The sequence below is a fragment of the Benincasa hispida genome, chromosome 3, assembly GCF_009727055.1.
Source record: "Benincasa hispida cultivar B227 chromosome 3, ASM972705v1, whole genome shotgun sequence".
In the NCBI taxonomy this organism is placed as follows: domain Eukaryota; kingdom Viridiplantae; phylum Streptophyta; class Magnoliopsida; order Cucurbitales; family Cucurbitaceae; genus Benincasa; species Benincasa hispida.
Genome location: NC_052351.1, coordinates 61,870,398 through 61,896,743, shown reverse-complemented (window position 1 = coordinate 61,896,743; position 26,346 = coordinate 61,870,398). Strand labels below are relative to the sequence as shown.

The 26,346-nt window shown below is 31.8% G+C and overlaps 3 protein-coding genes across 3 annotated transcripts; 1 reads left to right on the top strand and 2 right to left on the bottom strand.

The window, feature by feature from the left end:
* The first annotated feature begins 1,145 nt into the window (after positions 1-1,145).
* LOC120073201 (ubiquitin-conjugating enzyme E2 22) lies at positions 1,146-5,679 on the top strand. The gene is made up of 7 exons (XM_039025885.1): positions 1,146-1,303; positions 2,866-2,998; positions 3,524-3,668; positions 3,759-3,836; positions 4,071-4,183; positions 4,319-4,422; positions 5,073-5,679. Exons 2-7 carry the CDS (start codon positions 2,996-2,998, stop codon positions 5,425-5,427), a joined length of 798 nt encoding a protein of 265 aa, XP_038881813.1. The 5' UTR covers positions 1,146-1,303; positions 2,866-2,995; the 3' UTR covers positions 5,428-5,679.
* A 1,184-nt stretch (positions 5,680-6,863) lies between these two features.
* On the bottom strand, positions 6,864-8,201 carry LOC120073202 (calmodulin). Its single transcript, XM_039025886.1, has 2 exons — positions 7,900-8,201; positions 6,864-7,523 (listed from the first exon to the last, which is right to left on the bottom strand). The coding sequence occupies exons 1-2, from the start codon at positions 7,973-7,975 to the stop codon at positions 7,150-7,152; spliced, it is 450 nt and encodes a 149-aa protein (XP_038881814.1). The 5' UTR covers positions 7,976-8,201; the 3' UTR covers positions 6,864-7,149.
* Positions 8,202-15,696: 7,495 nt separating this feature from the next.
* On the bottom strand, positions 15,697-20,249 carry LOC120074423. Its single transcript, XM_039027542.1, has 7 exons — positions 20,049-20,249; positions 18,630-18,769; positions 18,022-18,082; positions 17,741-17,876; positions 17,263-17,593; positions 16,764-16,892; positions 15,697-16,660 (listed from the first exon to the last, which is right to left on the bottom strand). Exons 2-7 carry the CDS (start codon positions 18,727-18,729, stop codon positions 16,230-16,232), a joined length of 1,188 nt encoding a protein of 395 aa, XP_038883470.1. The 5' UTR covers positions 18,730-18,769; positions 20,049-20,249; the 3' UTR covers positions 15,697-16,229.
* Positions 20,250-26,346: the final 6,097 nt, after the last annotated feature.

The window sequence follows — 26,346 nt, the reverse complement described above, 5'->3', positions numbered from 1 at the left end:
TTAAAGTTACAGGAGGCTAAAATAAAACAATATTCAAAATTTAAGGACTAAAACGAATATTTTTAAAACTTTAGGAACGAAAATATAACATTATTCAAAGTTCAGGGACCAAAATAAGATTTAAACATTTTCTTTAAATTCAACTAACATGTAGAGTGTGAGAATTCAAACTTATACTCATAAACACTATTTTTCACCCATTTGATTTTTAGTTTGTATTGCTTTCAAGATTAAGTTTATAAACATCACTTCTATTCATAAATTTTTATGTTTTATCATTTTTTTAACCAATATGAAAAAAATAAGTAAAGCACTGATTTTGTTTAAAGGTTAGTTTTCAAATGATATTTTGCTTTTAAAATATCACTAGAAGTTTAAGTGTTCCATTAAAAAAAAATAATTGAAGAATTCAAAAGAAACCCACCTATTTTTTTTTTTTTTTTAAAAAGACTAAAAATGAAATTGTTATGAATTATAATTTAGGCAAGATAGGATAACAATTTTGTCTGTGATTTTTCATTTTTAGAATTTATAAATTTCAAAAATAAAAATCTAACTAATTACCAAACATGAATTTAATGATTAAATTTCTAACCATGGTCAATTTAAGAAAAAAAAAATATAAATCTCCATTTAGTAACGATTTTGTTTTTATTTTTTAGATTTTGAAATTTATGCTTCTTTTCTCATAAATTTCATACCATAAGTTTTCACTTAATTTCTTGAATAAATATTTGAATTCTTAATTAATTTTGAAATGAAAAATACTTTATTGGATTCCGGGCTACATTCCTTTGCTCTTTTGACAAAGAAAAAACAAATGGTTACCATATAAATTTTTTTGTAGAAGGGGTGGATCGTATCTAACACCTCAAGGTCGATAGAACAAATTTATTCCAGTTGAATTATATCATTTATCAAATAAAATATTTTTTTTAACAATATTATAGATAAAATGATTGAACTTTAAACTTTGAAGTTGATAATACAAATTCATGACGGTTACGTTATTGGCAAAAAGACTTGTTATATATATTAATCCCTTCTTGAAAATAACATTATTTATTTCCACTAATATATATTTTAATGTATTCCCTCAATTTTTTTAAAAAAGAAATTATAATCCATAAATAAATATTCAAACGCTCCACTCTCTAAATCCTCAATCAATTGATCAATCAATCATTTCAAGGAAAGAAGCTTTGTTCTCTCTAAACTCTCATCGTCTCTGTTTACGCTCATTCTTCTTCTTTCTCTCTGTTTGGTTCCTGAGTATAATCAGAGCCACGGAGATTCTTCAAAGGTAGTAATTTTCTCACCTGGGTTTTCTTTTCTGTCACTTGTACACCAATCTTTTGATTAGCTTCCGAGTTTTTGTCTTTCTCACTGTGTATGATGTTTCCACTGTCAATCTCAGTTCGATCGGCCAGTTTTCGATCTCTTTAGTTGCTAATTGCTGTATTCTTTTCCGATGAGGAGAAATGCGTTTGTTGTTCTTGTTACTTTAGTTTGGATGTGCAAATGGGGATGGGGGATTTTGGGAGAATTAGGGTTTTTCTTGGTTGTTCTTGCCGTCGATTGGAACATTTGTTTTCTATGAGGGTTTGTTCTTCCGCTGCTAAAGTTTATGAATTTAAGCAATCTTCACTTCTTTTTCTATTCTTTTTATTGATAAAAAGCCCAGGCATCTGATTCGTGTATCACTTCCTTGAAATGCTGCTCTGAGACCTTGCTTTATGCGAAGAAAAAGTTCCTAGCAATGTTTTGCCCTTATGAAGCTTCTCTTTTTCTTTTAGGGTTTTAACAACCCGAAGTGTTTTTTGAAATTTAATGCTCTTTGCTGATGTTTGATTTTGGTGCTCTATTGGTAATTGCTTTGAAAATTATGTAGAAATCAGTGGTCAATTGCTATTGATTTCAAAGTTTGTTGGCGGTGTTTATTTGTTAGTATAAGTCACGATTTTTCCTTTATTGTTCTTCACTCTGGTGGTGTAAGCTTTGTAGAATTATGCGTAGCACCTAATTCATTTAGAAGCTTAAAGACCTGGAAATGTGGTAGCTATATATAATTCGACTTTGATTTTGGAGTCTTGAAGTCGAAATCAACCGTTATTCATATACTGTCAGACGTCTATGCTGTTCAATGTCTGTGACTCTGTGGGTCCATGCGAAAGTGGTAATGTCTAGGATTTAATCCTTAACCATGGTTGTCCATCTTAGTTGTAATCTCTCCTCTCGTCTACTGAAATGATTATAGTAATTACAACTATAACATGCAGTTATGCAATGAGTGGCAACATACACTTTGGTATGTGTGGCACATCTACTATCAACTTATTAACTATATTGTTGTTTTATGTTTCTGCTTGGGATGGGTTAGAATACCTTTGTACAAAGGTGGTATAATATCTTAAATTTGGACAACCTACATGCATATTAATCTGGTCATGTTGCCAGGTGGATCCCCTTTGAATTTGTTCAGCCAATTCTGTCAATTCTTCAATGTCCTTGATCTGGTGCATTCAAAAAGCATGTGTCCTAGAGAAGATTCTGGTCACAAGTCGTGTACATTTCTCTTGAAATTGAGCAGAAGCTTGACTAGAGCTACATTGAGCATTCTAATGATTTTTTTTTTTTGTCAACCCCGGCACCTATTTCTTAAATTTATTAAAGGTTTCGATGTTTCATGACTCTAGAGATATCTATTGTTCCTTTGCTAAGCAACATGAATTTAGTACAGATGCCCTATTCATATGTTCTGAATGTGAATGTATCTCAACTTACATCAATAAAATACCTTTTAGTCATCACCAAAGTCTGACTTTAAGTTGTAATTTGTACGTTAACTTCCAATTCCATGTGCAGGTTCTTCCTTGCCACTGGATTGCTTACACTCAGCAAAGTTGAAGTTTTTCTGCTCAGTTTCTGTTGATTGTTGAAAAAAGTTATTCAATCCAGCAGCTGCATAGAAGTGCTTTGTTTTTACCCCATTGATATGGTAATTCTTGGCCTATTGCACATTATATACTTTGACGACCCCGCACCCCCCAATTCCATGTGCAGGTTTTTCTTTTCCTTTTTTATTAACTAAAAGAATCGAGTTTACTTAGCCTAAATGCAAAATTTCTTGTATTTGGGGTCTTTATTTATTTATTTATTTATTTCTATATTTTCACTTCAACTATGCTTTCTCTTTTTAATGAAATATTTTTATATATAGTGCACCTCACAAAAAAAAACCCGCGCCTTTGCGTGCGCTTTGCACCTAGACTCCAGAAGGCCCTCGGGCATTTAAAAACATTGGATCCCCTTATCTTTGGCCTCAAGGGGACCGGGAGTAAGAGAAACAATTAGGAAGAATGTATTTCTTCATGTCTTTATCCAATGGTTTTCTTACTGGATTTTTGAATTGATTTGATGTAGAATCGTTTAAATACAAACACCCAATGATCCCATGAAAAAAGATTTCTCCTTCCACCTTCCTATACCCCATTAATGGTGCATTCCTTTCAATCTGTTTCAGGCCACTAATGAAAATCTTCCGCCAAACGTTATAAAGCAACTTGCAAAGGAGTTGAAGAGCCTAGATGAATCCCCTCCTGAAGGCATAAAAGTAGGTGTTAACGATGATGACTTCTCAACAATATTTGCTGATATTGAAGGCCCAGGCATGTGGTTTACCACTTTTATAACTTAAGTTTTATCTCTCTGGCATGGAGCTCACTTTTCTAACTGAATTGTGATTGTTTCACTTGCAGTCGGGACTCCCTATGAGAATGGTCTCTTTCGCATGAAGTTGATATTGTCTCATGATTTCCCATGTTCTCCTCCCAAAGGTTTGCTCTGATAATCATTTGGTATAATTTGTGACATTAACAGCTTTGGCCTATAACTGATTTCATCTTGTGGACCATATTTATCTGAGGATCTGATCTGTATGAGTCGTTGATAAATTGAATTTCTTCTTTCCTGCAAAAAAAAAAAAAAAAAAATCCTTCTCTGCTTCTCCGTTTCTTTTATTCTTACCCTTAGATCCTATTATTCCTCAATTTTTCTTAATTTCCTTACAGGTTACTTCCTTACAAAGATCTTTCATCCGAACATTGCAACCAATGGTGAGATTTGTGTCAACACTTTGAAGAAGGATTGGAATCCAAGCCTCGGATTGCGACATGTTCTAATTGTAATTCCTCTTCATGTTTCTTGCCTAATATCTTCATTGACTGAGGAGAACTGTTTTAAAAATGCTTTAGTATATTGATTTCAGTTTAAAATGTTTTGTTCAGAATCTGTGTATGATAGGTGTTATGTGGAACAGGTTGTTAGGTGTCTACTGATTGAACCGTTTCCAGAATCGGCTTTGAATGAACAAGCTGGCAAGATGCTGCTTGAAAATTATGATGAGTATGCCAGACATGCCAGGTGAGTCAGGCCCCCCTCCGAATTATCTGTTCTATGATATAAGGTGATATGAAATGCTGGAATGCTTATTATTGTTAATTTAGGTAGGGCTTTTCAGTTGATTTTATTGGTGCACGCATGTGATGTTGGACCCAATAATCACTATTCAAACTAAGAGTGAATTTGGTCAACTTTTAGGATGGTGAAAAGTCGTTTTGAAGTGTACGTCTGAAACATTATGTGAAAATTTTAGAAACTCTGGAAAACTTAGAAAGAAACACTTTAAAGAAAAAGAAGAAAAAAGGCTCCTGTTGGTTACAATTTTGTTTTTTGGTTTTCTATTTTTGAGATTTATGTTGGTTTCCTTCCAATTTTCTTAATATAGTTCACTTTGAACACTAAGCTTGGTTTTTTAAAAGTTGAAAACCAAATGGTTATCCAACAAAGATTAAATCTTAATTAATGTTCTTTAAAAGTACTATTATTTTCAACAATGCTCGCTCCTCCATGTTTGCTTTTTTCACATTTTCACATCCACTGCTCTGTTGTGTTCTATATTTGTTGTTAGGAAGAATTTAATTTTCTAGTAAATTGTAACTTCATCCTTGGAAAGATAAATGATGATGGTATGGTCAAATAACAAGTAGCTAACTTTCATCTTGCTTTGCCAGGCTCTATACAGGAATCCATGCAAAGCCAAAACCGAAATTCAAGACTGGAGCCATCTCGGAGTCCACAACCGCCCTCAATGTCGACCCGATAAATACGTCGGCACTTAATACAGATCTGATAAACACATCTGCTGCATTGCCTTTGGCATGTCCAACGGCCCATTCTAATACTGCAGTCAGAGGTGGTCAGGAGCAACAGCAGCCAAATGTTGTTTCGACACCAGCCTCGGAATCAGGAGTTGGGGGCTCCGGGGGGGCGGTTGCAGCAGTGGTCAAGAAGGAAGCTGGACCGTTAAAAATGCAGAGTGACAAGAAGAAGATAGATGCAAGAAAGAAAAGCTTGAAGAGATTGTGATGTTATATTAAATGAGTGAAAATGTCAAATTAATGGCCAGCTTTTTAAGGTTAGCTCTCTTGTTCAATAATGGTGGGCGCTTTAGAAAAAAAGAATTTAGAACTGAGAGTTAAAAGAAGTGTTGTGCAACCAACTTGTAAGGAACACATTTTCATTGGCTGAATCACTTACGGAGTTGACTTCTTCCTTCAACATTTCCTTTTCCTTTTAAATATTTCCATTAAAAATAAATGTTTGCATAAATTTTGCTTAGATTTGCCTTAAATTATATTGGTCGAGTTGAGATGAGTATGAATTGACTTGAAAACTCAGAATTCAATATTCTATTAGTTAACTATTATTGTAGGAAGCAAAAATACCATTTGGGCCTTTTATTTATGTTTTGTGTAAGAAACATTTACGCAAAGAGCAACATTCCAAATAGCACTTGCCAAAAGAACCCACATCCAAACCGAGATTTATAATAAAAGACTAATTAGTGATTTCGATACTATGTCTGTTATATTATATGAAGAGCATAAAGTTGAATGAATTCGAATCTTCTTGATTTATACTAAATCACTAAAATCTAACTCATTCAAGTTCGTTAACTTCACCAACCCCTATTTTTTTTTTTGCAAAAATCATTAGCGCCCGTCATTTATAAAATCCAAAACCACGACTTGAGAGTTTCTTGACTTTTTTTTTCTCCCCTTTCAAAAAGGTAGGATTTTTCAGCAGAGGGATTCTTAAGATTTTTTTAATAATTAGATCACCCAAAGTTAAAGAAATACAAAGAAGATATTTTCCGACTGTAGGCAATATAAATAAAAATTAAAATTAAAAAATTAATTGAAATATCATTTTAATTCAAATATTTTAAAATTTGTTCAATTTAATCCATAAACTTTCAAATTTTAGTCTTTATAAGTAAAAAAAAAGTCTTAAATCTAGTCTCTCAACATTAATTTTTATTGAAGTTGATTAAATGATAATAATAACTTTTATGTAAGACTAAAATTAAAGATCTACAATTAAACATCTTAAAGGTAATTGTTTTAAATGAAAAAAACTACCAAAAATATGAGGTGTCACAATTTATAATGATAGACATCTATCAGTGTCATTTTACTATATTTATAAATAAATTATTCAACTATATTTTAAATTGCTTATTTTTCTATATTTAAAAATAATCCTCGAAAGTATAAGACTAAAATTAAACCGCGCACAATAAGGACCAAAATAATACTTTATATATAAATATATGGTATTGAGATTTGAGGTGAGAAGGTAATTTCAGTTGTTTAGTACACAAGGTTCTTCCAAAAATGGATGGTAGGCCAAAATCCAAATGATATAATAAGAAACTTCCAACCATATTTAAATCTTCTTTAGAAGAACTTGACGTTGGGCGTTGGCAAAGAGAATAAAAAGCAGGAAAAGAAAGAAAGAAAAAGAGGAACAGCAAAAACACTTTTTCTTTGTCACATGATTGATGATGATGATGATGATGATACATATTCAAACTCAAAACGTCACAAACAGAAAACAAACCACTAATTCCTAACATGGATTTTGATTTAAACTCAAGATTGATGGATGATGATGAGAATCAAAGACCAAACCAAGAGAAGATCCAATTATAATGAAGTCAACAATCATCCCCCTTTTTCATTTTTTTTGATTAAGATTATTATCATTTAGTTCTTGGTGATAGTAGAAGGAAGGATATGATGACGCTCACTTGGCCATCATGACCTTGACAAATTCGTCGTAGTTAATCTGGCCATCGCCATCCACATCGGCTTCTCTGATCATCTCATCCACTTCCTCTTCGGTCAGTTTCTCGCCTAGATTCGTCATCACATGGCGGAGCTCAGCAGCGGAGATGAAGCCATTCTGATCCTTATCGAACACACGGAATGCCTCTTTCAACTCTTCCTCTGAGTCCGTATCCTTCATCTTCCTAGCCATGAGGTTTAAGAACTCTGGGAAGTCGATTGTTCCGTTACCATCAGCATCCACCTCATTGATCATGTCCTGAAGCTCCGCCTCGGTTGGATTCTGACCTAGCGACCTCATAACAGTACCAAGCTCCTTGGTTGTGATACAACCTGAAAGATCACGGCAAAACACAAATTCAGTGAACTGAAACTCGTGATATCCTAATTTTTCACTCAGAATCAGAATAATCATCTCGCAGCATAACAGCTTCCACTTTTTATAAATCAAAATTGAATCCGCAAAATTATGCAGAGATCCGACACGAATGAACAAGATATTAGAGAAGCTAATCCTAATCCTCGATCATAGCAAAAGAGATATATAAAACCGGAAATAAACAAAAAAAAAAAAATCGGTATAAATCACAGAAAACACAGATGCAGGAAAAAAAAATCCAACGGAAAACAGAGATCCGGCATACTGATGAGAACATAAGAAGGAAAAGCAATGCAGAATCAAAAGAAAGAGAATAAAAATAGAACGAACCGTCGCCGTCCTTGTCAAACAAGCTGAAGGCCTCCTTGAACTCAGAGATCTGATCATCGGTCAGTTGATCCGCCATTGGTGATTACTGAAGAAGATAATGAAATGCAGTAGTCTTTTACACCGAGGAAACGATTCAGAAGAAGAACTTCGAAAGTATAGGACCTAGAGAGAGAAAGTTAGAGAGAGAGGGAAACGGCGGCCACCGGCCGGAGAAGATGAAGAAGAGAGGTGTTTTCTTTTTCTTTTTCTTTTTTGGTTGAAATTGTAAAGGACGTTGGAGAATTAGTTTGGTTTTTCTATACGAGCGCTCCACCTCCTCTTTAAATGCTTCGAATCTAGACTTTTCTTTCGTACTATTTTACCTTTTTACCCTTCTTCTTTTTTCCTAATTACCACTTTCATTTTCACCTTTTCTTTTTGCCTTTTTCTTTCTTCCGTCATTTGGTTGGTGAATTTACCATTATGCCCTTTTGAAGATTAAATCAATAATATGTTTTTTTTCCCTTTTTATTTGAGTTTCTTAGGTTAAAATTTTGTTCCTCGAACTAGTCAGTAATTGTTAGGAGAAATGATATCCAAAAATTGGATATACTAGTAAATTGATTATACCTTAATTAGATATAGTACACACAAATACAAAATAAATAATGTTCAAATCCAAAAGTAAGCTATGTGATATAACAAGGTTTATGAATTGAAATCACTAAGAACCTCAAGATATTATGGAGATGCCAATAAATAGTTGTGACACATTTCTAATAAGTATTGTTTTAAAAACAATTATTTGTTATGTATGATTGCAGGCAGACTAAATTGATTGTCTCAATAAAATACAACGACTAACTCTAGTAAAATTGCAAGTTTGAATTTGGCAAAACTCTTGGATACTTACTCTCAACTCGACTCAAGATTGAAAGAAATAAAGAAAGTAGAGAACTCTTCAATTTTGAATGTGATGCTACAAAGGAATAAACAAGTTGTTATTTGAAGGCTGACAATTTAATAACTCTCCAAAATACAAAATCAAATCAAATAAAAATAAGAATTGAAACATTTGTTAAATTTGACTCAATTGAATTAATACTTGACCAAAATCAAACATAACTCATTCAAATTGAAGAAACTACACATTAAACTTTCACATGTTAAATCTGTATATGAAATATCATCTAATTTGAAGAAATTTCTAACTATGAACTTATCTATATAATGAAATACATTTGTTTATGTTTGAGTATTGTTTCGATATGAATATCCTTTGGTAATTCCCAAAGGAGTAATTACTATAGTTATGTCATCTCATTTTTTTCTCTCTCTAAATATTTAGAGTATTTTCATAATCAACCAGATTTTGAATTCCCACAAAGGAAACAGATGGTAGAACTACTAAAACAGAAGCCAAAGATGATTGGGTTGGTTTTTGTATTTTGAAAAATTTATTATGGTCCATTTAAAGTGAATTCTATTAAGATCAACGCAAATGGATTAAAAAAATTATTATGAATTATGCTACATACAATTTTTTCTTTAAAATTAGAAGTTCAAATCATTCTAACTTATATTTACTATACTAACCAAGATTGAAGTAAAGAATGATTATTTGATTGACCATCTAATTTTTAAAAGATAGTCTTAATATATTTCTCTACGGTATATAGGGACACTTTTCATTGGAATTATGATGTTATTGGAAATAAATAAAGGAAATATTATAGTTATATATTTAAACAATGACTTCATTCTTTGACTCAATATTTTTTTTAAAAAATGTCAAAAGATGAAAAGGCAAGGGTATTTGAGGAATTTAAAAAAGTTTAAAGATTGAAATATCTCAAACAACCCACCAATGTTTTTTTCTTTTTACTATATACCTTCAACTTTCTAGAAGGAATCTTTAAAGAAAAGACAAGTCAATTTTTTCTATTAATATACTGAATTGGGTTAATTTTAACCTTAATATTTTAGTTTCATTTAAATTGAATTTTAAACTTAAGAGAGAGAGAAAAAAAAAAACTCGAAATCAAATTCTTCTGAAAAGAAAAAAAAGCTAGAAATCAAGCTATTTGAAAAAGGAAACCCAAAATTCAACCAAAAATATTCAAATTCTTATACAAATCCAACCAATCATAGAAGCTGAAATTTATTAATATATAAAAAAAGAAATTGCGAATGGTACTTTTAGAACTAATAATTAACTACGTAACAATATTTATTAAAAATGGTAAATATAGCAAAATCTATCAACGATGACTCTTGGAGATATTACTGATAAGTTTGAGAACTTGATTTTAATTTTGTTATATCTATAAATTCTTTTATATTGTGTTATATATGTTAATATTTTGTGTTTGATTGATACATTGGTAACTATCCCTGAAAATAAATAAATAACACTCTTACTACACATACTTGTAAAAATATAAAGAAAACATTAGAACTTATGTCTTGGATTAAAAAAGCTTGGAAAACAAATCAAGGGCATTTGAGGAATTTCGACTTCCAAAAGACAAAATTGGAATTTGCAACATAAATAGCCAACCCACTAGGGGTAAAATGGTAAATTAACAGATAAAGGTTCTGAAAAAGAAGAGCCTCCAGACAGAATCACGTACGATCCAAAGGGATCAAAATCGGAGGAAAACTGTCCTATCATACTGCCACGTGGAATTTAAAAACCAATAATACCATAACACGTAGAGCTTTAAAAAATAATACTGTGGTAACGGCCGTATGGGATCTTGCCCTCTCCACGTAACGGTAAAACTGAAGGGGTTACAAATTTTTTACTCGGGGAAAAAAGTGAAGTGGGAAAAAAATTACAGGGCCGCAGTAAAATTCGGGGGGGTGGTGGGTGGTTAAAAGTTTCCCTGTCTTAAGTTTTAAATATTAAAAAAAAAGAATAAAAAGAGATGAGTCAACGGAGAGAGAGAGAGAGAACGCGGTTACGCGGGTTGGACGCTGCGTGGTCATTTGGTTCACTTTTGACTGCCACGTCATGCGAACCGGTCGCCTTCTGTCTATTCTGTGGTGGGCTCCACCCTCTTTAATTTTTTCTTTTTCATATTTGAATATTCTTTTTGGATATTATTATTTTAATGAAAAATATCCTTCCATCATTTTTCCGTTTACTAGTTCCTGTATTTTGATTTTTTTTTTCATTTTAATCCTTATATTTTAAAATTTTACATTTTTATCTTATACTTTTAATTTTAATTTATCTTTATTTTTAAACTTTCAAAAAATGAACGTTTCGAAATCCCTTTAAAATGAAAAAATGATCACTTTCTAAAATTACAAAGACCAAAATGAACAAAAGTTGAAACTATAAATACTAAAATGAACCAAAATTAAAATTATATTTATCACAATGAACTAAAATTGAAAGTATAAGAACCAAAATAAAATAAAATTAAAAATATAGGGATCAAAATGACATTTTAAAAATACATCAACTAAAATGAACAAAAATTAAAAGTATATGAATTAAGGTAGTATTCAAATTTTTTATTAAAAATAATATATCATTACTAGGGATGACAATAACACTCATTTGTTTCACAAATTTTGACATGGACATTTATCTTATTTATTTCATAAAAAATGTCTTTTTAAAATATTATGAATAGAATTTTAAGACCATCGGACATGAGTTTTTTAAAACTCTATATATACATAAAAGATGGATAGTAAAAATATTAACTAATTAATTTATAAAATTAATCGTTACTATTAATTAATTATTAAATATAAATATGTTAGTTAGACTTAATATATTTCAGTTAATATATTATATTTAACTATTTAATATAAAATTATATTTTGAATGATTAATAACCCAATTAATTTTTATTTAATTAATTATTTGTAATAATTTATTTATATTCAATTCATGTTTAATGTAAAAAAATATCATTTATTTTTATTTTAAGTGATTACATAATATAATATAACAATAGGACAATTATTTTAAATGTCAAAACTGTTGGAAATATTTTTAAATATAGTAAAATGTGATATATTAGTGAGAGACAATGATAGACACAGATAAATGCCTATCAATATATTTATAAATAAGTTAGCTCATTTTTCTATTATTCGACGAGATTTTTAAAGAAATTTACTTCACTAAATTCAAACTTTGTATTTGGATTGATTTGTAGTATATGTAGGTACAAGCTCTAATATATGTTCCTTTAATTCTTTCTTTCGAACGTTAAAAGAAGTTTAATTCTTCCAAATCTTCTTAGAGTTTCAACTTCGATGTCTTCAGGAACTTTGAGTCTTAGTCTCCAAAGTCTTTGGTTTTCAGATTTTTAGAGCTTGGGAGCTTTAGCCGTGAGAGCTTGAAGAGTTTTGGTTTTCAGTTCTTCAAACTTTGAGGGCTTCAGTCTTTGGAGTTTGAGAACTTGGGAGCTTCAGTATTCAGAAGTTGAGAGCTTCAGAGCTTCGATCTTCAATTATTCAGATCTTCAGAGCTTCTTATTTTCGTAGGGTTGACAAAAATCTCTGTCGGTTCCTAGGGACGAGGAGGGTCTCCTCGACCCAATTTTTTTTTTATAAAATTATATATAACAGTAGCTATTCTTTTGATTTTTTTTTTTGACTTTTTTTTAATTCATTTCATAATATAAATTATCTTCAACTTTTTATTAAATTTACAATAAAAAAATCTAAAAATTTTCAATTATTGATTTAAATAAATAAATAATAATAATAATACCAATTTGTTATATAAAATATTTAAAGTTTAATATAATACCAATTTTAATTGATTTTAAATAAAAAATAATTAAATATAAAAATATAAATGAGAAAATTTTCCAATGGGATCCAATCTCTGGATGGAGAATCCCGACTCCCCAAAACGGACAATGGGGTGGGGATGAGATTATAAATCCCCACTCCCCATCCCTATTCCTATCCGGTTGCCCGCCCTGTATTTTAGAGCTTCCAATCCCCTTAAGATGAAGGGTGAGACTCCTATTTATAAATTTACTGACATTAATTATTCTACATATCCAAACACACATTAATTATCTCATACATTTAAATTATATGTATTTAATATTCATACCCATGAAACAATACATGTAATTTAAATTAGTTTTTGGTAAAAAAACATGTTATTTAATTAAGTATAGACAAAAATAGGATGAATTAGGGATGTTCGTGGGTTGGTTGAAGTATTTTTTTAAGCTCATCTTAATCGTTTGGATCGTAAGTTTCTTAAACTCAAATAACTCATATTAAATAATGTATCCAATCCAACCAAACCACATTTTGGGTTTGATTGGTTTGGATTAATCTGATCAATTATTTTAATTTTTGTTCTAGAAACAAATAAAAGTTTAACATGTTAAATTTATTTAATAATTTTTATATACTAAATTGAGATTATCTCAATTTCCGTTTATATTATGAAAATTTTCTTTCAAAAATGCTAAGAAGTTAAATTATCTAAAAATACTAATAAATTAAATAAAATTAGAATAAATATATGTGTATTATTAGGAAAAAAATACTTTTTTAAAATTAAAAATAAGTTCGGGTTTATTCGGGCTAGTTTAGATGAATCCATGAACCAACCCAATCTCTAATATTTTCATTTATTTAAACTCAATCCAATCTAAATGAGTTGATAACCTAATTCAAATTATACGTATTGGGTTAGGTTAATCGGTTATTCGGATCATCGGATTTTTTGCATACATAATAAAATATGGACAAAAATGGAGTTGCAAAATTATGGATCGGGTATACAAGTAACTGCACAAAATTATTTTTTTTCTTTTCACAACCACTCTACACTTTCATTAAAAATAAAAATAAAAAAAATTATTTTTTTAGTTTTGCCCAAGAATAAGGTGGGATTGGAACAAATCCGGATTGTTTTTTTGGACTACCATACTTACTTCTTAAATAATTTTAAATCTGGAAGAGATTTGAAAAAATATCCATTTATGTCCCTTAACTTCGGATATAATATTAATTAAAGTTTTAAACTATTAATTGTATCAATTTAAATTCTGAATTTTAATTAATTTATCAATTTACATTTTCTTTAAGATTTTATATTGGTGCATGAATAATTTTTAAATAAATCATAACCAAGATTCCAATTTGATTCGCTTGTGAAAGTTAGATGTTTAATTGATAAAATTATAGATCTCACATAATGATCATCCATACGGAACGTATGTAGTAGAGATTATAAATTGATATACTTACAAAAGTTTAGAATTAAAAGTGACGGAATTATTTGTTTATGGTTTAATTGATATAAGTTCAAAGTTTAAAGACATAAATTAATGTTTTCTCAAATAATAATAATAATAATAATAATAGTAATAATAATAATAATAATAACAATAATTTTATTAAAAAAAATCCTTAAACTTTATCATTTGTTTTAAAAAATACTTAAGAACTGTCCAGATGCTAGAATGTAATCAAGATTATTGAGAATCAAAAAAGTGTTAGAATGCATGAGAAATTGAGAGCGGAACATAAATAGGTTTGTGAAGCATGAAAATGGTGGGAAAGAGGGTTAGGTTGAAAATTGTGGGAACAGAATAAGTATGACACCACAAATTGTTCCCAAAATGCTCAATTCAAACATGGGTTTTAGATTACATAACATTACAAACCCTTCCCATTACGGTTCCCCAAATAACCTCTTATGTTTGTTCAAAAGTTGTAATATTACTCTACCTTTTATAAATATTTTCAAAACAAATGTTAGAGTAAAAATGCGTTAGAATGTCAAGTCGAAATTGAGATTTGAAAAGGTGGGATGATAATTTAGAACAGTGTGACAATCCAAAATTCTATTCAAGTTACCAACACACTCATGATACTATACAAGTCACGATCTAAAAGTTGTACAATTTAAACTCTACACTTAAAATAAATTGGGTACATTTTTTATATTATCAAAGCACTCAATTATGTGTCGATGCTTTCAATTAGTTCAATTTGTGTTTTTTGGTTGCCAAAATTGAGTTTATTATTATTTTTTTATGTGCTTTATTTTGCATCTAGGGTCAAATGTTTTCGTAATTCTAAGTTAAATCATTCGTTTCATTATTTTAGGTGTACAATTATCGAATTTAGCATTGAAATTGTGATAATAACTGCAACATTTATTCAAGTACAAAGTTTCAGATAGATATGAAATTAAAGTGCCAAGTTAATGATGACCCAAATGCCACAAAAAAAGAAAAAAAAGGTTTAGCTAGGTTTTTTCCCCAACATCCTTAGCATTGAAGAGTCGGATGAGAAACGTTTGAGATTGTTGTTTTATCTAACAAGTCATACAAATAAAAGAGATGAATTTATTGATTCAAAAGTGACAATGATAAGATTGATAATAAAGAAAGAGAATTAATATTTTAATTCTCCACCTTAACGAGAGAAAAATAATTGACTAAATTCTATTGAACATGACTCATAGTGAACATTTATCAAACAATCAACCCAAGAGTTATTTACTTACGATATCTAGTTGACATTCATAAGAAATATCTCATGAATTATGAGTTCAATAAACCTTGTTTAACAAAAAGAAAAACGTCCCTCGCTCATTATCAGACAATCACTTATTCATCAGCTTCGTGTTGGACTAATAATTTTCATTTTCCATCTCGTGAAAACCTTTCAACACATGTTCAATAGGGAGACTGTTAAAAAGAAGACGATATAATACATGCTTTAGTCTGGTTGGTGTAAAATAATAAAAGAATAAACTCTCAATAAAATCTAAAGGAGATGCAAATAAAGAAATCAAACAATGTGATGTGTATACAAATATGGAGAATACCATGTATAGAAAAATTATTGAATGAAGCCATCACATAATAACCGTTGACGTGAACTCAAAAAGTTGACAGATAACACTAGATAGATATAAATTCAAAATACTTCTCTCTCATAGATCTGTGCGCATAGAAGGTTAAGAATCACTCCAGAGTTGATCACACTGCAGCACAAGCCCATACTACACAATACAATTCTTCCTAAGAGGGAAAAAGAAACCCTAGATTAGTCTTTTTCTGCATGGCTGGCAAGCTCAAGCTCAAGATCATATTCAATGATTAAATCAGCAATCACAACCCCTTCCCATTTGATGACTGCCTTTTGCATTTTGAGTTTATATACCAATTTAGACCCTGTTTGTAGTGTTCAAATTTACATACCAAGATTCAAGTGTTGAAAAAGGCAGAGCAATTGACAAAAAGAATGGACCAAGATGAACAGAAAACCTTTCCCAGCTCACAATGACTACTACTCCCATGACAGCAAACTTGATTAGAATACCAAATTTCTTCTTGTCATCTAGCTTCCTCTTCATCATCATCACTACTTCCACCAAACATGGCAGCCATTTTCGTTGCCAATTTTGCAGCCATTTCTCTCCTTTGAAAATCAGGCATCAACCTCAAGCTGTCACGCATGTTCCCTATCTCAGACATCAACCGTTCTAAATCCTCGAGATCAAGAAGTTTTCCCTCGCATGGATCCGTCATTTGATTATGTTCTCCATCAAAAGCCACAGGGTTTTCTTCACCGTTGGGCTGTTCAAAGATATTTTGACATGCTCGGTCTTGCTCGGCAATGTCATCATCCTTTCGATGAGCTCCAGCATCTATGGACGAACCTTCTCCATTCGACGAGCAACCCTTGTAATCATCCCATGGCTCAGCTGAACCCCCAGATAATATTTCGTAGTCAATTTCAAAATCAGATTCTTCTTCTGATAATTCTGATTGGAGAAAACGAAAAAGGCATAGACTTTAGAATTTTAACTGACATGAAACAATCTACTGAAGATTAATATAATCCCCCAAAAAAAAAGAAGAAAAAACCTTCTTCTATGGGTAATGATGCCTTGGTAATCCTATCTCCAGATTTTAGAATCATTCCAGGCCACATATGAGCAGAAAGAGCACCATAGAGCCTTTGAACTCCTTGTATATCACCATCAATTGATAAACCTGTAGAATATAGTATAATTATGTTCAAACTATCATCTTGTTGGATTTCTACAATGCATTTACCAGCACAAATTTCAATTTCCTACCAATACACGTGATATGAAAGGGATAGGTTTCACAAACTCAAACCACTGTCAAGGAGGTTTCATGAAAATATCTTGAGTAATTATCCCTAGACAGTTAGATAGTTCTTTGTTTAGAACTATGCCGGTTTTCAAAACCGGAGCCATCAACCGCTCAGCCATCTCTCTGGAAGATTTGTTTCTATTTCCATATATATAGAAAGTTATAAAATCATCGTATAGTAATCCAGAGGTTGTGAACTAGAAATACCTTAAGAAAATAGCAAATGGTAGGACAAGGATCTTACATTTATCAAAATCTGCATTAGATGCACAAGCCTCAATGAACTCAATATTGCGTTCAATGCACCATGCCAAACATGACCTCCTAGTTTCCCAAGAGAAGTCTTCGTCTCCCAATAAACTACTTCCTTCAGTTTCGGAAATTCCATATTCAGCTGTATCTGAATAATCTATAGAAGAGTCTTTAAGTCTCTGCTTTTGCAGAAGTTTTCTGTACTCAATATGAACTGGATGACCTGGAACAAGATCTACTTTATTTCCTATGCATAATAATACATCAATTTTTTGTAGATCAACATGAGCAACCCAATCCTGAAGCATCACAAGAGATGAAAGCTGCAATGAAAAAATAGTAGTAGGCTTAAGAACATATGACATCAACAAAAAATCGATCAACACAATCGCAGTTAAGATACTAGATTCCCAGGAGACATAAAATTAGAGTAGAAACAAAATGAAATCAGGCAAATAGACAGGACTAACATCATTCATGTCAAAGACCATGACCAAGGCAGCCAACTGATTGAACATAGGCAAAGCCTCGATGGAAAATTCCTCATGCAAATGAGCCACTGATACAGAGACATCAGCTGTGTAATATTGCGTATTGATAGTCCAACTGGTTGCCAAGGAAAAATAAATCCATTTTTAGGTCAAATTTACATCAAGCAACCTAGAAAAAGCTAGTAATTTCATTTTGACCAGCTACAAAGAAGGATACATTGATAGCTGGAAGAAGAAAAATGAAAAATTCTTTTATTCACCCATGGACTGAAACTTGAGAGGATGAATTCAAAGCGTCTTCAAAGTCCACAGTGAGTAATCCTACAATTTCAGAAAAATATTGGGTACCGAAAATGATCAGTTTCTCAAATGAAAACTGCCAAGTATGATGATTCTTTTTATAATCCATGAATGTCAAGACACGTGCATCTAGACAAACCCCACTAACTTAACAACATTAGTCACAAAGGAAAATTACATAATAAAGAGAGAAAAAACAGATAACTATCAAATACAAATTTTCCTTCTATGAAATTGTGGTCACTTTTCTCCATTACAAAATTACAATTAGATGAAATATATGTATATATACATATATAGATATATAGATATACAGATACATACACGAGATTGTGCCCAGGATTATGTATAAAAAAAAATGAGAATATTCCATGGTGTTGAGAGAATTGAGATGTCAATCCAATCATTATAATACTATAGGACTACTGTAGTAATTGAGAACTTCAATAAGGTCAGTATCGTACACCGTACGGACTACAACCAGGCATAATGACAATCAGCTTAATAAACTGCAACAAGCAAGAATTGAAATAGATCGAATTTAGATATGTTAGAGAAAGAGAATTACTAGAGAGGAGGGAGCGCTTGCCAACATTTGAGGATCCAATGAAAAGGATGCCAGGTCGACTCTCCAAAGGAATTGGATTCAGAGGTAATTCTCCACACATGGCTATTCTTTATTTTGAACTCCAACCTTCAAATTATTTTCTAATAAATGTACCAAATAAAGCACATGTGAACAAACGGCCAAAGACCAAAGAGGTGTAGCGTAGTTGAAGAGTCTTCAAGCATAAGATATGAGTTGCAAGTTAATTAAAAATATTTTACTATCATGTATTTCAATTCATTTAGAAAAAAGTGTAATAACATCAGAACATGAATGATGAAAACAAGCAGCAACAACAACCAAAGAAGAGAAAAGGGCATACAAACAGAAAAATTAAATCAGCTAATCCTTCTCCCACCACTTGACTTATTTTAGTCATGATAGTAACTAACTAAAGCAAAAGTTCACCATAAATCCTTAAGAGAGAAAAAAATGAAATGAGTAATAAGAACTCATCTAGTTTATCACTATGTACTTGCCATCAGCAACCTTTTTCCACAATTCCTCCCGTTCCATTAACAATCTCTATAGTACTCAGAAATCATGCTTCATTCCTCACGTCTAAACTCTCAAGAAAAAAAATTTGAAATGAGCAATACGCAACTACTTTTTCACTCCACAATTCCTCTCATTCCATCAATCCACTTATTCTCATCTTGCCAATACAAACTCACTCCACCAACTTAGTTGTGAAGTATTATTTCACCAAGGGACTATATGTTCCCTCTCCCTTTCCATCCCAAAGGATATCTATGGGAATCCTTCCTGCCTATACCTTAGAAAAGAATAAATGTAATAGTCCTTTCTCTTTGCTACAAATTTTACAGCAACCTCATCTCCAAAGAAAATGTGTAAGGTGAAAATTCTATGTACCGATCTAGAAACCTTCTGATACTCCTGCCTAAACCCCCTGATTAATCAGCCTGCTTAATGTGTCACCAGGGAATACAAATTGAAAGCGAAGGGTAAGATCTTCCACACTGTCTCAGACCTATAGTAGCTAAAATCTACCTTCTTGATCTCCCCATTCAGGAAAATCAAGAACTTAGCTAGAGTTGAAATTCCATATAAACCCAAAACCCTTTTTCCTCAACATGGTTCGAGGAAATGATCAATTAGCATGATCGCTTCTTCTTCTAAATTAGTTTTGAACTATCGTTTTTTAAACCCTTTACACTCCTCCAGGTAATAATTCACAATTGAACTGATCATTTAACGAGATTTGGGCTTCAGAAATTAGCACATATCAAACAAATCTTCACTTTGTCCATCAGAAAAATGAAAAAACAGGCCGAAATTCATGAAGACGCTGAAAATGGAAGATGCGGGCTTTGTATTCAAGTAACTTTCGGGATAAGATAGCTGGTAAGGGAAACGAACCTTTCTTTTCAGACGCTGAAGCCGAACGCCGGAGACCAACGACGAAAACCACCGGCGCTGAAGATGTTGAAGACGAACGACAAAGACAATGGCAGAGACGAAGGACGAAGACGACGGCGTTTAATCAACCGGCGAAGACGACCAACGGCGTTGTCCACGTTTGAATATGCAATTTAGGGTTTCATATTTTATTATCACATAAAATATACTGCTTCTTATAAATAATAAAAATAATGATAATAATAAACCTTGTTAAAATGATGATAAATGTGAAGATTACAACGAGAACACAAATATCAATAAAATATAATATCAAAAGAAATTAAACATAATATATAAATAAATTAAATTAGCAAAATATAAATAAATTAAATTAGCAAAATATAAAATAAGAAATTTTTTTAATTTTTTCACTTTTCTAATTTTCACGGAATTTAACAACTTGACAAGTAGAAGGTAGATTACATAGATACTAATAATGTGTGATGTTGACATAAAGGAATTCAGGTGAAGGTTCCTTGAGAACAACGACTAAAAGTTGTTTGCCCAACCTTTGAAAAGGAAGAAAATAATAGAGACCCTCATTGGCTGTATAATTGATTCTGTTAAGTCCTGGAAGATGGACAACACATTGGGAAATAAGGGCACAACACATGGTTAATGGATACTAAGCATGAACATCTAATAAACATCTATTATCATAGTATTTATAACAAAAATATCATTTTAATCTCTTCATTTTGAAGTTTTAGTTCATTTTAAGTCACGTATCTCTCGAGAAATCTTAAATAAATTTAGTCTGTATTGTTTGTTCATTATTGTTTTTTTAAATAATATTATTTAAGCAAAAAAAACTCTTTTGGTCCTCAATTTTCAACAATGTGTACATTTAGTTCTTCAGGTTTTAAATTAGTCAATTTAGTCTTTGAACTTCCGTTTGGTAACTATTTTATTTTTTAAAATTAAGTCTACTGACAATATTTTCACCTCTAAATTTTTTCTTTTGTTATTTACTTTTTACCAATGGTTTAAAAAACTGAGACAAATTTTGAGAATTAAAAAAGTAACTTTCAAAAAGTTGTTTTTATTTTTAGAATTTGCTTAAGAATCCAACCATTATACTCAAGAAAGATGTAAATTATTGCAAGACATGTGGATGAAATAGACATAATAAAAAATAGAAACTAAAAACTAAATGGTTACCCAATGGGGTCTTGAGTTTTCCATAATAAATTTAAAAGGTCTCTCAACTAATAAATCTATTAATTTAAACATAATATTGACTAGATGGTAACGTGGCAAGATGGGTTGGGAAAAAATAATTTTTTAATTTTTCTCTACTCTCTCTTATTTCTCTTTCATGTTCATTATCTCTACTCCCTCTCCATCTTCCTGTTTGGATTTTGAGCGTTTAGGGTCAAATTCTCTATTACTTTACTATTGAATGCATTGTAGGTAGGAGTGTGTAGGAACCAACGAAAACCGGTTAATCGGTTCGGTCCGATTTTTTTTTAAAAAAAGTTGTGGTTCACTAAGTAGACGAACTGACCAGTTTGGTTCAGTCCACGGTTCGTTGTCCTATAAAACCGAAAAAACCGAATCGACCTGTACCGATTCAGGTTGGTTCGGTTCAGAAATCAAATTGATGGAAATTGGTTTCTACAGTTCTGTTTTCTTGAGAACCGTAGACTTTCGTTCGGTTTATGGTTCGGTCTAAAATCGGATCGAATCAAATTGTGCACACCTCTAATTGTAGGTTCATCCCAAATTTTCTGTCATGGAAACCAAAACAAGAGGAAAATAAATAAAAAAAATGATAATGGATTAATTAATTAATACCTAAAATGAATGAATCTGCATTTAATTAATCTGCTTTTGCATTCTTCTAAAGAAGAAGATTCAATTTAATTGATATTTCTTTTCTTTTTCCATTTCCCCAATCCCTTGCTTAGGGTTTCTAAACGTTATTTGTTTAAATTGTGATTTTTGTGTTTATTTAGTCTTCCTTTCCAATGGAATGTTTATTAAAATTTCCAACTTTGTGATACTTTTAAATATGCATAAATAGATACTGAATATTTTGATAACACTATTTATTGTTTGATTTTTCAAGATCAAACTAATTAAATTTTTTATAACTATTTGTCGTTTCTCCGAGAATAGGACAACCCATAAATCCAAGCTGAATAGGAGAGAAGATGGTGAGGAAGGAGAGAGAGTAAGAGGGAGAAAGAAGAAGAGAGAAATAAGAGTGAAGAGAAAGATTAAAAAATATATTTTTTTTCCAACCCATCTTGCCAGATCACCAACTAGTCGATATTATGTTTAAATTTAATAGATTTATTAGTTGAAGGATCTTTTAAATGTATTTTGAAAAATTCATGGACTCAATTAGCCAATTTAAAACCTCAGAGACCAAATGCACATATTCTTGAAAACTCAAGGACCAAAAGAATATTTTTTCCTATTATTTATTAACACTTTCACTCTAAATTTTGAAAACATATTTACATATTATATTTCTTTGCATAAAAATTATTATAATTATTTAGTCAATTTCGATATAAATTAACATTGGGAGACTAAACTTAAGATTTATTAACAATTGACGGACCCAAAATGGATATTTGAAAGTACAAGGACTAAAATTGAACAAATCTTAAAGTATAGGGACCATAATGATATTACTTAGGTTATTAAAAAGTATAAAATTAAGTTATTAATTCATAGGCATCAATGCAATATATTTTCTAGTGGTCTTTTTTATTTGCTTAACATTTTAGTTTAACCCTTCAATTGCGTACATATTTTCCTAAAGATTTAACACTCAATTAAGATATTAACTTAAAATGTTCACAGATATTTTACAATTTTTTACATGTAACATTTCATTTGAGATAGATTATCAAGAGGTTTAGGACTTTTTATGATATCACATGTCAAATTGTATGGAAATGCAATCAAAGTCTATTGGGATGTATGTGATAACGGGCAGAAATGCACGTTATTACAGGGTAAAGTCATAAAACAATGCAGGATTGCATTGGTAAAAATATACAATATTGCGTCCAAAAGCATTAAGTTCACAATATTGCGATCGCATGCATCCATCGCATTAAAACAACTAACGTATATATTTTTGTGCAGAAAATGCATTGGCGCAAGGCAGAAATGCAATCCGAATAAATTAACGTCCGAGCGCATTGAGAGATTGCAACCGCAAGGCGATGCGATCGATTGCGCTCGCGAAAATCTGCTCAAGAAGGTGGCCGCATAGAGCCGGCGCATCTAGGTGAAAGCTTAATAAATCACGATGGGACAGAAAACTGATGACGGTTAATTCCGAGTTAAGTTGACACGTCGTTAACGACCTATTGTAGCAAGTACACTCAACTTTTCGGTGACAATTATTCGACGCATCAAACAGAAATTAATGTCATCTCATCAGTGCAATCATAAGAGAGAAGAAGCTTTTCACCCTGAAGCTCTATAAATACCGAAGGCCACCTTCATTGAAAGAGTTCGACCAGTTAGTTAGTTAGCCCAGTTTTACAGTTCGGACAGTTAGCCTTGTTCTTAGTTTTTTTATACTTAGAAGGCGGAAGTGAGAAAAGGAAAAAGACACCGGAAGATCGTCCTGGTCAGCTCGAGAGAGTGCCAGGGAGCGTGAAAAAACAGAGAGGGCCGACTTGCGAGAGCAAGAATATCTTTCGAGTAGAGTAAAGAAGAACAATGTAAAAGTCTTGGGAAGCAAGAGATTGCTACCAGGCTCTTTATTCTTATTCCGCATTGTCATTCTGTACTTCGATTATATATATATATAGAATGGAACTTGCTTTTCTACACCCGTTCACTCTCTATAAAATACGCATGAGTAGCTAAATTTGTTGAATGGGTTGAGAAGTACTTAGCTAACATGACCTATGATCTTCATTGCATGCGATCATCTTGCCTTATGTTGTTCCCAACACCCCTTTAGAGCTACTCAAGAGAGAGTCTAAAGAAAGAACCTAAGACTTGAGAGAGCTAGGTTAGAATCTAGACTCGAGAGAGCAAGATTAGATCTGCATAAGTAAGAGATAGAGACTTAGAGATAAGCTCTGTTTGCCAACATGCATAGCATATACCCTAGAAATAGGTCATGATAGTATGCGGTCGCCTTGTGTATGTGTGTGTCATTCGTCATCGCATAGACATGAATAGAGGCTTAAACATAGGTTCTATAGACACCATCGCATACATCGCTTGTGTTCTAAAACTAGAAACCATAGTATTTACATTGAGAGATGACTTACTATTGTATGTGTGTAGCATGATCGCATAACATGAACGCATTCCTAGGAAGTGTTAGCTAAATCCCTTCTCAACCCGTTCCCCCACATACTCATAGCATCCTTCGTATTATTAACTCTTTTCTCAAATCTGCCGCATAGCTTTTATATTTCAAATAACCAACCAACCAACCCCTTGATTTTATTTGTTACCGCAAAGTGGTCTAAAAATTACTAGCGCATATTGTTTTCCTTAGTTCCTGAGTTTGACCCTGGGCTTACCAGGCAACTCAGTAGGATTTATACTTGGATCTTACTGAGAAAACTTGCATGCACAACACATTTCCACCATCGCATTCTTACCATTATTTCATCGCATAACAACAATGCATCAGTATGCCTTAAAGCCTCATAGTTAATAAGTTATTTGAAATAATGGTTGATTATTTTATATATGCAATTGTCCATAAAAGAATGTTCCAAGGTTATTCTATGCAACTTAAATAGTATGTGGTACATATATAGATGGATCATGTTCAAATAATAACCTAAATGGTTTGTAGTATATTGATAAGATTAGGTACTTTATCCTGGTAACACTACGAATACGACCTATTTTGTAATTATTACAAAAGTTGTAAAGTGTGACAAACGATGTGATCCTAATTGTTCATGTGGAAACATGTGAGTGGAGGTATCCTATATAAAGAGTTTGTATAAAATCAAACCGCAAAATGATTAATCTCTCTTTATAACACCGTTGACTGAAGAGATTAACATTTCATAGAATGACCATAGGTAATTTGACCTCAATCATTAGTGAGTTATGAACTCCTATCTATAAAGGCAGTCTTTGATTTGTATGGGTGAGAGTGGCCCGACTCACCGACTCAAGAAGTGTACCATTTTAAGCTACAAAAGATAGAATTTACTCATTCTCGATTTTAGAGTAAATAGATGAATTACTCCCTTAAGGGTTGATTCCGAGTCTTGAACAACGAGGCCTCTGTTGGGGTTGATGCCCTAAATATCGTAAGGTCCTATAGTTTGTAAACATTATTCAAAAAACTCATTGTGTATTTAATAAAATATATGATATTTTATTCATTTTCTATAAAATATATGATATTTTAGTTGCATTAACCACAAACCAATAAACTAATATTCAAGGTTATCTAATCCTGATCATTCATGTATAGACATGTGAGCGGGAATATTATACACAAAGGAGTTTGTATAAGGCCGAACCACGAAATGTTTAGTCTCATTATATAATATCGTTCGTAGTAGAGACTTACATTTCACCAGGATGACCATAGGTAACATGACCTGAATCTTGAGTGATTTGTGAACTCCTGCCTACGACTGTGGTCCTTTGATTTGTATGGGTAGGTCAGATCGCTGACTCAACAAGCCTACCATTTTAGAGATTCGTTTGATTGGGGACTTGAGAACACAACTAAACAAGATGAAATTCGCTCCTTCCTCAAGGCAGGGTAAGTAGATAATTGCTCGCTCCCTTAAAGGCTGAATCTGGGTCTTACCCTCTCCTGATTCGAGAGAGGTTTAGTCATAGTTGGACCATGACCTATTGTTCAGTAGAGGGATCAGTGGTACTTAAAGAGTTAGATGTAACTATAAGGGTAACGGTAATTTGGCCTAACTGTACTTACGAGCAATTTGTGAAAGGTCATCGTACTATTGATTGGTTATATCCAATGGACATAGAAATATATCTGTAGTACGAAGAGTGCAGCTGTCGGTCTTTACTGGAGTGAACAACAGTTAACGAATGGTGAATAATTTAATTAAAGAGTTTAATTAATTATTCATGTACCATTAGAGCATCAAGCTATAGGTCCATGAGGTCCCCTTGGTAGCTCAATAGGATTAATTGAGAAGAAGTTTTTGGATTAATTTGAATTGTTCAAATTAATAGAGGGATTTAATTATATATGATATAATTAAATTGTTTCAATTATATGTGATATAATTGTTATAATACATTTGATACATTATAGCTTAAT

Bases quoted from the DNA above. Each gene is read 5' to 3' on its own strand.
- LOC120073202 (XM_039025886.1), bottom strand. From the start codon at position 7,975: ATGGCGGATCAACTGACCGATGATCAGATCTCTGAGTTCAAGGAGGCC. The intron at 7,524-7,899 runs GTTCGTTCTATT...GTGATCTTTCAG, and splicing joins GTTTGACAAGGACGGCGACG to GTTGTATCACAACCAAGGAG.
- LOC120074423 (XM_039027542.1), bottom strand. From the start codon at position 18,729: ATGTGTGGAGAATTACCTCTGAATCCAATTCCTTTGGAGAGTCGACCT. The intron at 17,594-17,740 runs GTTAGTCCTGTC...TTTTCATTGCAG, and splicing joins TGGTCTTTGACATGAATGAT to CTTTCATCTCTTGTGATGCT. The intron at 16,893-17,262 runs GTAAGATCCTTG...TATATTCTACAG, and splicing joins TAATGCAGATTTTGATAAAT to GTTTATCAATTGATGGTGAT.
- LOC120073201 (XM_039025885.1), top strand. The intron at 3,837-4,070 runs GTTTGCTCTGAT...ATTTCCTTACAG, and splicing joins CCCATGTTCTCCTCCCAAAG to GTTACTTCCTTACAAAGATC. The intron at 4,184-4,318 runs GTAATTCCTCTT...TATGTGGAACAG, and splicing joins GATTGCGACATGTTCTAATT to GTTGTTAGGTGTCTACTGAT.